At 33.8% G+C, this 12341-nt stretch overlaps 1 protein-coding gene across 1 annotated transcript in view; it reads right to left on the reverse strand.

Annotated features, from left to right (window-relative positions):
• Positions 1 to 11669, reverse strand: part of LOC133651800 (LIM homeobox transcription factor 1-alpha-like) — a 66395-nt gene extending 54726 nt beyond the window's left edge. Inside the window, exons 1-3 of the mRNA XM_062049932.1 lie at positions 11505 to 11669; positions 9627 to 9718; positions 5760 to 5967 (exon numbers count right to left, since the gene is read on the reverse strand). Coding sequence (XP_061905916.1) covers positions 5760 to 5967; positions 9627 to 9718; positions 11505 to 11545 — 341 coding nt within the window. The 5' untranslated portion in view covers positions 11546 to 11669. The remainder of the gene's footprint in view (positions 1 to 5759; positions 5968 to 9626; positions 9719 to 11504) is intronic.
• Between the last annotated feature and the right edge of the window lie 672 nt (positions 11670 to 12341).

Here is a 12341-nt window from a genome sequence, read left to right on the forward strand (position 1 = left end):
GGAATGAAGAATAAGAAAAGGAAGGAAGGAAGAAGAAGAAAAGAAAGGAAGGAAGGAAGAAGAAGAAAAGGTAGGAGGGAAGAAGAAGAAAAGAAAGGAAGGAAGGAAGGAAGGAAGAAGAAAGAAGGAAGGAAGGAAGGAAGAAGAAAGAAAGAAAGAAAGAAAGAAAGAAAGAAAGAAAGAAAGAAAGAAAGAAAGAAAGAAAGAAAGAAAGGAAGGAAGGAGAAGGGGAAGAGGAAGAAGAAGAGGAAGAAGAAGGGGAAGAGGAAGGGGAAGAGGAAGTGGAAGAAGAAGAAGAAGAAGAAGAAGAAGAAGAAGAAGAAGAAGAAGAAGAAGAGGAAGAAGAAGAAGAAGAAGAGGAGGAAGAAGAAGAAGAAGAAGAAGAAGTGGAAGAGGAAGAGGAAGAGGAATAAGAAGAAGAAGAAGAAGAAGAAGAAAAAGAAGAAGAAGAAGAAAAAGAAGAAGAAGAAGAAGAAGAAGAAGGCAAGTGATCCATATGTGGAAGACATCTTATATAGTGTACATCAACTATGTTAATGTCCACAAGATTATTCATTTGGACAAACTAATGGGAATAAACAAAAGCTTCGTTTTCGATAAGGCGGCGCCCGCACTCGCCTCGCCTCCCCCCGCAGACGTAACTCTCGCCTCCCCCCGCAGAAGTTACACTCGCCTCCCCCCGCAGAAGTAATACTCGCCTCCCCCCGCAGAAGTAATACTCGCCTCCCCCCGCAGAAGTAATACTCGCCTCCCCCCGCAGAGATAAACGTCATACAATAGAAGTCCACTTTCATCAGAGGCCATGACTTTCTCTCCACCTTCACATGTGAGTGGGAGCTGCTGGACGCTGGCTGACACTTTTCTAAACACTTTGATAGCACACACACACACACACACACACACACACACACACACACACACACACACACACACACACACACACACACACACACACACACACTGCAATGATGTCATTTAGTTCTTCTATCTACTCCTTTTCAGGCATGCTGAACTGTGCAATGTTACTTTGTTGGGCCCATAAAGCAGTGACTATATTGACAAAAGTATTTGGCCACTCACATATGAACTTGAAGTGCCATCCCATTCCTAACCCATAGGGCTCAATATGATGTGGGGCCACCCTTTGCAGCTTCAACTCTTCTGGGAGGGCTGTCCACAATGTTGCCAAGTGTGTTTATTAGGAGTTTTCCACCATTCTTCCAAAAGCGCATTGGTGGAGAAGGCCTGGCTCTCAGGCGCCGTTCTAATTCATCCCAAATGTGTTCTATCAGATTCAGGTCAGGACTCTGTGCAGGCCAGTCAAGTTCATCCACACCAGACTCTGTCATCCATGTCTTTAAGGACCTTGCTTTGTGCACAGTCATGTTGGAAGAGGAAGGGGCCCGCTCCAAACTGTTCCCACAAGGTTGGGAGCATGGAATTGTGCAAAATGTTTTGGTGTCCTGGAGCATTCAAAGTTCCTTTCACTGGAACTAAGGGGCCAAGCCCAACTCCTGGAAAACAACCACACCAGGAACCCTCAAGTTGCTGGCACGGCAACTCTCCCAACCGCGCCATGCCGTCCCCATACTATTAATACTAATCAAACATCATCCCAGGGGCCAGATCTGGCCCGCGGGCCTTGACTTTGACACCCCTGGTGTAGATAAACTAATGAGCATTATATATACAAAGTTCCTGTACCACCCAGCTTGTTTTCACCATGCAACGTTACGTAAAAAAAATCAAGTAATCATTTTTTTATTTTTTTGCTGCCAGTGGCTGTAACATCCTGGGCGAAACCTTCAGAATAAAAGCACATTCACCACCTGAATTGCCGACCTTTAGCTTTGTCATTACATGCTCTCAAATGTTAATATATGACTATTTATATCAACAATTAGACATGTTTCTCTTTACCGGTTTCCCACCTTTTTCTGTCAGCGATCCTGTTCTGTCTCCTTGTAATGTTTGATCCTGTTCTGTCTCCCTGTATTGTTTGATCCTGTTCTGCCTCCTTGTAATGTTTCATCCTGTTCTGCCTCCTTGTAATGTTTCATCCTGTTCTGCCTCCTTGTAATGTTTGATCCTGTTCTGTCTCCCTGTAATGTTTGATCCTGTTCTGTCTCCTTGTAATGTTTGATCCTGTTCTGTCTCCTTGTAATGTTTGATCCTGTTCTGTCTCCCTGTATTGTTTGATCCTGTTCTGTCTCCCTGTAATGTTTGATCCTGTTCTGTCTCCTTGTAATGTTTGATCCTGTTCTGTCTCCTTGTAATGTTTGATCCTGTTCTGTCTCCCTGTATTGTTTGATCCTGTTCTGCCTCCTTGTAATGTTTGATCCTGTTCTGCCTCCTTGTAATGTTTGATCCTGTTCTGTCTCCCTGTAATGTTTGATCCTGTTCTGTCTCCTTGTAATGTTTGATCCTGTTCTGTCTCCTTGTAATGTTTGATCCTGTTCTGTCTCCTTGTAATGTTTGATCCTGTTCTGTCTCCTTACAATGTTTTCTCCTGTTCTGTCTCCTTGTAATGTTTGATCCTGTTCTGTCTCCTTGTAAAGTTTGATCCTGTTCTGTCTCCCTGTAATGTTTGATCCTGTTCTGTCTCCCTGTAATGTTTGATCCTGTTCTGTCTCCCTGTAATGTTTTCTCCTGTTCTGTCTCCTTGTAATGTTTGATCCTGTTCTGTCTCCTTGTAAAGTTTGATCCTGTTCTGTCTCCCTGTAATGTTTGATCCTGTTCTGTCTCCCTGTAATGTTTGATCCTGTTCTGTATCCCTGTAATGTTTGATCCTGTTCTGTCTCCTTGTAATGTTTGATCCTGTTCTGTCTCCCTGTAATGTTTGATCTTGTTCTGTCTCCTTGTAATGTTTGATCCTGTTCTGTCTCCCTGTAATGTTTGATCCTGTTCTGTCTCCTTGTAATGTTTGATCCTGTTCTGTCTCCTTGTAATGTTTGATCCTGTTCTGTCTCCCTGCATTGTTTGATCCTGTTCTGTCTCCTTGTAATGTTTGATCCTGTTCTGTCTCCCTGTATTGTTTGATCCTGTTCTGTCTCCTTGTAATGTTTGATCCTGTTCTGTCTCCCTATAATGTTTGATCCTGTTCTGTCTCCTTGTAATGTTTGATCCTGTTCTGTCTCCCTGTAATGTTTGATCCTGTTCTGTCTCCCTGTAATGTTTTATCCTGTTCTGTCTCCTTGTAATGTTTGATCCTGTTCTGTCTCCCTGTATTGTTTGATCCTGTTCTGTCTCCTTGTAATGTTTGATCCTGTTCTGTCTCCCTGTATTGTTTGATCCTGTTCTGTCTCCCTATAATGTTTGATCCTGTTCTGTCTCCTTGTAATGTTTGATCCTGTTCTGTCTCCCTGTAATGTTTGATCCTGTTCTGTCTCCTTGTAAAGTTTGGGATTGTGCTGAAAATCTCCATTTCCCCCTCGGGGGATTAATCAAGTATTTCTGATTCTGATTGATGAAAAGATGATTGAAGAATGTGTTTGTGTTGTGGCTCCACTCGCTTGTAGAAAGAGAGAACGCTGGACAAAAGTGACTAAATATGGTTTTCTGCTCTATAAAAGGCTGGAGATAACTGCCAGGTTTGTTTTTATGAATGTATTTATCTTTTAAATAAAAAATAAAAAAAGGCCTGTGCTGTTTTGCTAATCGCAAGGATGTGTTTTCCAATTGTTATTTTTGTTTTTATTGAAAAGGGCACATGTACAGTGTTAGTTAATCCTGAGGTTATATTTAATATTTTTTAAATAAATAAGTGTTGTACTGTATATGTAATTGCAAGGATGTTTTTTTAAATTATTATTATTTTAGTTTTTATTTAAATTAAAACAATTAAAGTGTTATTATACAGTATTAGTTAGTTGTGTTTTTTTTTTTTAAATAAAATGTGTATATAAATTAAAACAATTAAAGGGTTCTTACTGTATATAGTATCAGTTAGTTGTGGTTTTTTTTCCATTTTACTTTTTATTTAAATTAAAACAATTAAAGGGTTATTATACAGTATTAGTTGTGTTTTTTATTTTACTTTTTATTTAAATTAAAACAATTAAAGGGTTATTATACAGTATTAGTTATGTTTTTTTTACATTTTTTATTTAAATTAAAACAATTAAAGGGTTATTATACAGTATCAGTTAGTTGTATTTTTTATTTTATTTTACTTTTTATTTAAATTAAAACAATTAAAGGGTTGTTATACAGTATTAGTTTTGTTTTTTTAATTGTACATTTTATTTAAATTAAAACAATTAAAGTGTTATTATACAGGATCAGTTAGTTGTTTTTTATTTTACTTTTTATTTAAATTAAAACAATTAAAGGGTTATCATACAGTATTAGTTGTGTTTTTTATTTTACTTTTTATTTAAATTAAAACAATTAAAGGGTTATTGTATAGTATCAGTTAGTAGTGTTTTTTTCCATTTTACTTTTTATTTAAATTAAAACAATTAAAGGGTTGTATTATACAGTATTAGTTATGTTTTTTTATTTTACTTTTTATTTAAATTAAAACAATTAAAGGGTTATTATATAGTATTAGTTATGTTTTTAAACTTTTTATTTAAATTAAAACAATTAAAGGGTTATTATACAGTATTAGTTAGTTATGTTTTTTTTATTTTACTTTTTATTTAAATTAAAACAATTAAAGGGTTATTATACAGTATTAGTTAGTTATGTTTTTTTAATTTTACTTTTTATTTAAATTAAAACAATTAAAGGGTTATTATACAGTATTAGTTAGTTGTGTTTTTTTTATTTGACTTTTTATTTAAATTAAAACAATTAAAGGGTTATTACACAGTATTAGTTATTTTATTTTATTTTACTTTTTATTTCAATTAAAACAATAAAAGGGTTATTATACAGTATTAGTTAGTTACGTTTTTTTAATTTTACTTTTTATTTAGATTAAAAAAATTAAAGGGTTATTATACAGTATTAGTTGTGTTTGGGTTTTTTTTACTTTTTATTTAAATTAACACAATTAAAAGGTTATTATAGTAGCAAGTCCCGGTGAGAGCACTCATGTGTTGTTCTATACTAGTGTGTAACTGTGGAGAAACAAGGACTGTCCTTACTTCTCCTAGTCGGGCTTGCATGCGGTCCCGGCAGTAGCAAGTCCCGGTGAGAGCACTCATGTGTTGTTCTATACTAGTGTGTAACTGTGGAGAAACAAGGACTGTCCTTACTTCTCATAGTAGGGCTTGCATGCGGTCCCGGCAGTAGCAAGTCCCGGTGAGAGCACTCATGTGTTGTTCTATACTAGTGTGTAACTGTGGAGAAACAAGGACTGTCCTTACTTCTCATAGTCGGGCTTGCATGCGGTCCCGGCAGTAGCAAGTCCCGGTGAGAGCACTCATGTGTTGTTATATACTAGTGTGTAACTGTGGAGAAACAAGGACTGTCCTTACTTCTCATAGTCGGGCTTGCAGGCGGTCCCGGCAGTAGCAAGTCCCGGTGAGAGCACTCATGTGTTGTTCTATACTAGTGTGTAACTGTGGAGAAACAAGGACTGTCCTTACTTCTCATAGTCGGGCTTGCATGCGGTCCCGGCAGTAGCAAGTCCCGGTGAGAGCACTCATGTGTTGTTCTATACTAGTGTGTAACTGTGGAGAAACAAGGACTGTCCTTACTTCTCCTAGTCGGGCTTGCATGCGGTCCCGGCAGTAGCAAGTCCCGGTGAGAGCACTCATGTGTTGTTCTATACTAGTGTGTAACTGTGGAGAAACAAGGACTGTCCTTACTTCTCATAGTCGGGCTTGCAGTAGAGCAGGCGGTCCCGGCAGTAGCAAGTCCCGGTGAGAGCACTCATGCACACGGTGCACTTCACGCACGTCTCATGCCACGAGCGCTCGTTGACGCGCAGCAGGAAGCGGTCGGCGATGGGAGAGTCGCAGCCTGCGCACACTTCTGCGCACACCTCTCCTGCACCGCCGCCCGGGTACTCTGGACCTGAGGAGGGGGAGGGGGAGGATGAGGAGGGGGAGGGTGAGGAGGGTGAGGAGGGTGAGGGTGAGGGTGAGGGTGAGGAGGGTGAGGAGGGTGAGGAGGGTGAGGGTGAGGAGGGTGAGGGTGAGGGTGAGGAGGGTGGTTTGACTTTCTGCATGTGTCTGTTTATTATGATATTATGTTACTGTTTATTATGATATTATGTTACTGTTTATTATGATATTATGTTACTGTTTATTATGATACTATGTTACTGTTTATTATGATATTATTATGTGACTGTTTATTATGATTTTATTATGTGTCTGTTTATGACATTATGTGTCTGTTTATTATGATACTATGTAACTGTTTATTATGATATTATTATGTGACTGTTTATTATATTAATATGTGACTGTTTATTATGATATTATTATGTGACTGTTTATTATATTAATATGTGACTGTTTATTATGATATTATTATGTGTCAGTTTATTATATTAATATGTGACTGTTTATTATGATATTATTATGTGACTGTTTATTATACTAATATGTGACTGTTTATTATATTAGTATGTGACTGTTTATTATACTAATATGTGACTGTTTATTATATTAGTATGTGACTGTTTATTATATTAGTATGTGACTGTTTATTATACTAATATGTGACTGTTTATTATATTAATATGTGACTGTTTATTATATTAGTATGTGACTGGTTATTATGATATTATTATGTGACTGTTTATCCATCCATCCATTTTCTACCGCTTGTCCCTTTTGGGGTCGCTGGAGCCTATCTCAGCTACAATCGGGCGGAAGGCGGGGTACACCCTGGACAAGTCGCCACCTCATCGCAGGGCCAACACAGATAGACAGACAAAATTCACACTCACATTCACACACTAGGGACCATTTAGTGTTGCCAATCAACCTATCTATGTGACTGTTTATTATCATTTTATTATGTGTCTGTTTATTATGATACCGTATTATTATGTGTCTGTTTATTATGATACTATGTTACTGTTTATTATGATATTATTATGTGACTGTTTATTATGATTTTATTATGTGTCTGTTTATTATATTATGTTTCTGTTTATTATGATACTATGTTACTGTTTATTGTGATACTATGTTACTGTTTATTGTGATATTATTATGTGACTGTTTATTATGTTTTCATGTGTCTGTTTATTATGATTTTATTATGTGTCTGTTTATTATGATATTATTATGTGACTGTTTATGATATTAATATGTGACTGGTTATTATGATATTATTATGTGATTGTTTATTATAATATTATGAGACTGTTTATTATGATATTATTATGTGACTGTTTATTATGATAGTATTATGTCACATAATACTATCATAAAAAACAGTCACATGATTTATGTGACTGTTTATTATGATAATATTATGTCACATAATACTATCATAAAAAACAGTCACATAATTTATGTGACTGTTTATTATGATATTATTATGTGACTGTTTATTATATTATGTGACTGTTTATGATATTATGTGACTATTTTATTATGTGACTGTTTATTATGATACTATGTGACTGTTTATTATATTATTATGTGACTGTTTATTATGATAGTATTATGTGACAGTTTATTATATTGTGTGACTGTTTATCATGATATGTGACTGTTTATTATGATATTATGCGACTGTTTATTATATTATGTGACTGTGTATTATATTATGTGACTGTTTATTATACTATGTGACTGTTTATTATGATATTATGTGACTGTTTATTATATTATGTGACATGTTTATATTACTATGTGACTGTTTATTATGATATTATGTGACTGTTCATTATGATATTGTGAGACATGTTTATATTATCATATGACTGTTTATTATGATATTATGTGACATGTTTATTGTATTATTATGGTTCTGTTTATCATGATATTATGTGAAATGCTTATATTATTATGTGACTGTTTATTATGATATTATGTGACTGTTTATTATGATATTGTGAAACATGTTTATATTATCATGTGACTGTTTATTATGAAATTATGTGACTGTTTATTATATTATTATGTGACTGTTTATTATGATATTATGTGACTGTTTATTATGATATTGTGAAACATGTTTATATTATCATGTGACTGTTTATTATGAAATTATGTGACTGGTTTTTTTTTTTGGATCGTGCTCTGTTTGTGTTGTGTTGTGTTTGCTCGGTTCTCTTATTATCTTTTAACCTGCCCATTGTTCAGCATGCACTTTGGCTACCCATGTGGTCCATTTTAAATGTGCTTTATAAATAAAGTTGATTTGATTTGTTTATTATATTATGCGACATGTTTATTAAGATATTATTATGTGACTGTATGCAGTGACGTGTGTTTTTTTAAAATTTTGGTGTATTTATACTCATGTGCATTTTATAGTTCTATATGCACCAACATGTTTATATTGTGGTGTTTTTAATTTAAGCTCATGTACATTTGATATAGTTCTATATGCACCAACATGTTTGTATGTTGGTGTATTTAAGCTCACAATACGAGCATTTTAACAATATTGTTATTCTCATATGCACCTCTCAGTGACATGTATATGTTTATATTATGGTGTATTTAAGCTCACAACATGAATATTCTAACAATAATGTTATCCTTACAGTTATTATATGCAACTCTCAGCAACGTGTGTTTATAATTTGGTGCATTTAGGATAGTCGTTTTTTTGTTGTTGTTTTTTTAAAAATACTTTCCTTATGAATAAGTAACAATATTTAGAGTGATAAACACCTCATATTTATGTTTGTGTATTTACAAGGATTTATTTTTTTTGTTTACAATAATTTCTTTCTTTATTAAATATTTCAGTTCAGTTTCAGTTTATTTGGAACATGCATACGATACAACGTACTGCAGCACATATTTCCAGTTGTTTCATGACAGCACGTCCGAAAAGGAGCAGGAAGAAGGGAAGCTTATTTAATCCTACCCCTTTTCATACCATGGCAATTTTATCCAAATTTCCTTGTTCTCTGTAACAGAACACTGAATAAATAAAAAAAATAAAAAAAATAAAAAATTATATATACCTTAGTTAGTAAACAAATATTAAAATACATAATCTTTATTTAAAAAAAAAAAGGTTGAATATTTTCATCATAATTATTGTTTTGTGAAGACTTGTAGTTTGAACTGTCTCTTAAACTGAATCATATTAGCACTTTGTTTGATTTACTTGCTAAATCCATCATTTAATTCCACATGCTGATATGCTAAAGTTGTTGTACGTGTTATATGCCAATAATGATGCACACATTTAAAAAAGAGAATACCTCTTGAATTTGAACATTATGTTTATAAAGGCTAAATATGTTCAATTTGAATCATATGTCGTTTTATGCAGCCAAAATGTGATGAAATATACCTGAAGAAATTTATTTCGCTCCCCTTTCATTTATTATTTGAACATTTAATAGGCTTTTTTTTTTTTTTGCACAAACGCAATTTTAACGGCACTGTTGAATGTTGAATAAAGGCCTTTATCGCACATGTAGGCCTCCCCCTTCACTAGATTTGCTGTTCAAATTCTACTTTTTTGACATGTTTTTTTTTTTTTTTACATTTTTCCTGCTGCTTGAAAACATTATTTTGGGTACTGACCAACAAAAGGTGTGGAGGATGGAGGCTGCTGCAGACACGACTGTGGACTCTCCTCCGTTTTCATGCCTTCTTTTCTCGCCTCAGTGTGCTCGCTGCAAACACACACACACACACACACACACACACACACACACACACACACACACACACACACGCATTTGACGTGCAAATATTAAAAGAAAAAAATCATTACTGCAAATGTGCCTAATTAAACAGTAATCACGTCTAAATGTGGGTATAATTGTAAAAAAAAAAAGGTGATTTAAAATGATTAAATATCTATGTATGGTTACATTATTATCAAAGAATATAAATAAATGCATGCACGATATTAATTCGGTGTGAGAAGTAATCGAATTATGCGTTTTTTAATCTTAGAATAATATGATTAATAATTATTTGAAAAAAAAAATCAAAAAATCCCGCCTTAATCTCATTTTTCACAAATATTAAATATTTTTCTTTACATTAAATTGTGCGTATTTTCTAAATATTTCACATCATCTCATGCAATATGTCTGGAATGAATGGGATGACACAGCGTCATACTTTAGGCCCGTAGTCCAATTGTAGATTGTCATTTATTTGCTAAATATTGGTTGATGATTTGCCATGATAATGAAACAATAAAATAAATGAATTATGTAAATTCAAGCCTATAACCAGATTTTTTTCCCCTCCTAACAGGGGAATGGAATATATTAATATTTGTCATTTGCATGGAGACAATAATAATAATGCTAATTAGAAGGGGAAAAAAACATTTATCACGTCACTTCCAATACAACTGCAGGAGATTCGAGTTTAAAAATAAATATTGCATGACTTTGTAAAAATAAAATAATTTTAATACACGAAAAAAGTGCAACGGTCCGCATTTGATGAGGGAGAATAATGAATAATTATACTAAACTAAGACGCATTTGGCTTTTTTTTAAATTCCAAAACTGCATTTAACTTCAGTTTTAAAAGCAATTAAAACATTAAATAAAATAAAAACGTCACTTCCTATAAAATTGCAGGAGATTTTAAGAATAAATATTGCATGAATACAAAAGACTTTGTAAAAATAAAAAAATAAAAACACCAAAAAAAAGTGCAACGGTCTGCATTTGATGGGGGAGAATAATTAATTAATTACACAAAACTAAGACGTTTTTGGCATTTTTTTAAATTCCAAAACTGCAGTTAACTTCAGTTTTAAAAGCAATTAATAAATAAAATAAAATAAAATAAAAACGTCACTTCCAATAAAATTGCAGGAGATTTTAAGAATAAATATTGCATGAATACAAAAGACTTTGCAAAAATAAAAAAAATAAAAACACCAAAAAAAAGTGCAACGGTCCGCATTTAATGGGGGACAATAATTAATTAATTACACAAAACTAAGACGTGTTTGGCATTTTTTTATTCCAAAACTGCAGTTAACTTCAGTTTTAAAAGCAATTAATAAATAAAATAAAATAAAAAGTGGATGATTGCACGGTGACAAAAGGTGAAGAATAATAAAAGTAATAATAAAAAGGTATAATTTACTACAAAACCGAGAGATTTCATGTTAAAAAGAAAACAAAACATTGGACTAATAAAGACTTTATCTCCATTTATCACAGGAGATTTCAGCTTTCAAAGACAAAAAAAAAAAACGCATTAATGTGCAATAAAACTATCATTTGGAGAAAGAAAAAATATCACAAAATGACAAGCCCCCAATTTACTGTAAGTAAGGTAATAAAACAAGACGTGTCAAAGTTACCGTAATACTCGCTTGAACTGTTGACAATATTACAATTTGCGCCTTTTTATAACATCAAAAACTCTTCCATTTCTAGTAATTATTGAGGCAAACGAAAGAAAATGACGACGAGTTCCTACCTGGAGGTGAAACACACTGCTGAGATCTCAGTGGGCAACATTCAAAACTAAAAAGTACAGCAACGGGGGAAAAAAAGTGCACGGCGCCACCAAGTTGAAGATGCGTTCAGGGACCGGCGTACCTGCACACTCTCCCGCTTTAAGCGTCCATGATGACTGCACTCCTCCCGGCCACACTATTGTCTTCTCCTGCAGCTTCGCGGTGCTTTTGTGCCTGGAAAAGGGGCTCGCAGAGCAGAGAGGGACTGCAGGAGAGGGAGGGGGAAAAGGTGGAAGAGATGAGTCATGAAGTCCAATTAGGACGATTTTTTTTAGGCTTTTTTTTTTTAAAGAGAAGGCACCGCTTTGTATTTTGGGAAAATATCATTAATTGTCATTCATAATAAACAATTTATTTGCCATTAAAAAATAAAATAAAAAGATGTGCAGTGTTACTGCATTTAAAAAGACAACAACGTCCTCTTGTGGCCAAACATCAAAGCTGCAAGAAAAAAAATCCCCACAATGAATTGTTTTCCCCCCAAAAAACAAATACGTTGCAAACAATATTTGATAGTATTGTGACTTTCATATGTTTTGTAGTTTTTTTTCTTGTTAGGAATTGTTGGCTAATAGTTAAATAGCAAAGATGTCACATATTGCATGACTTTCACAACAACATTTATTGTCATCTTCTTTTTTCAGTCAAGTACAATTAAGTTAAAACAGTTTTAATTTTACAGTTAATTACAAGAAAATTACAACCATATTCTGTAATTTTACAGTTGTAATTTAACAGTTGATTACTATAAAATTACAACAATATTTTGTAACTTTACAATTAATTACAATAAAATT

The sequence above is a fragment of the Entelurus aequoreus genome, linkage group LG06 (assembly GCF_033978785.1).
Source record: "Entelurus aequoreus isolate RoL-2023_Sb linkage group LG06, RoL_Eaeq_v1.1, whole genome shotgun sequence".
NCBI lineage: Eukaryota > Metazoa > Chordata > Actinopteri > Syngnathiformes > Syngnathidae > Entelurus > Entelurus aequoreus.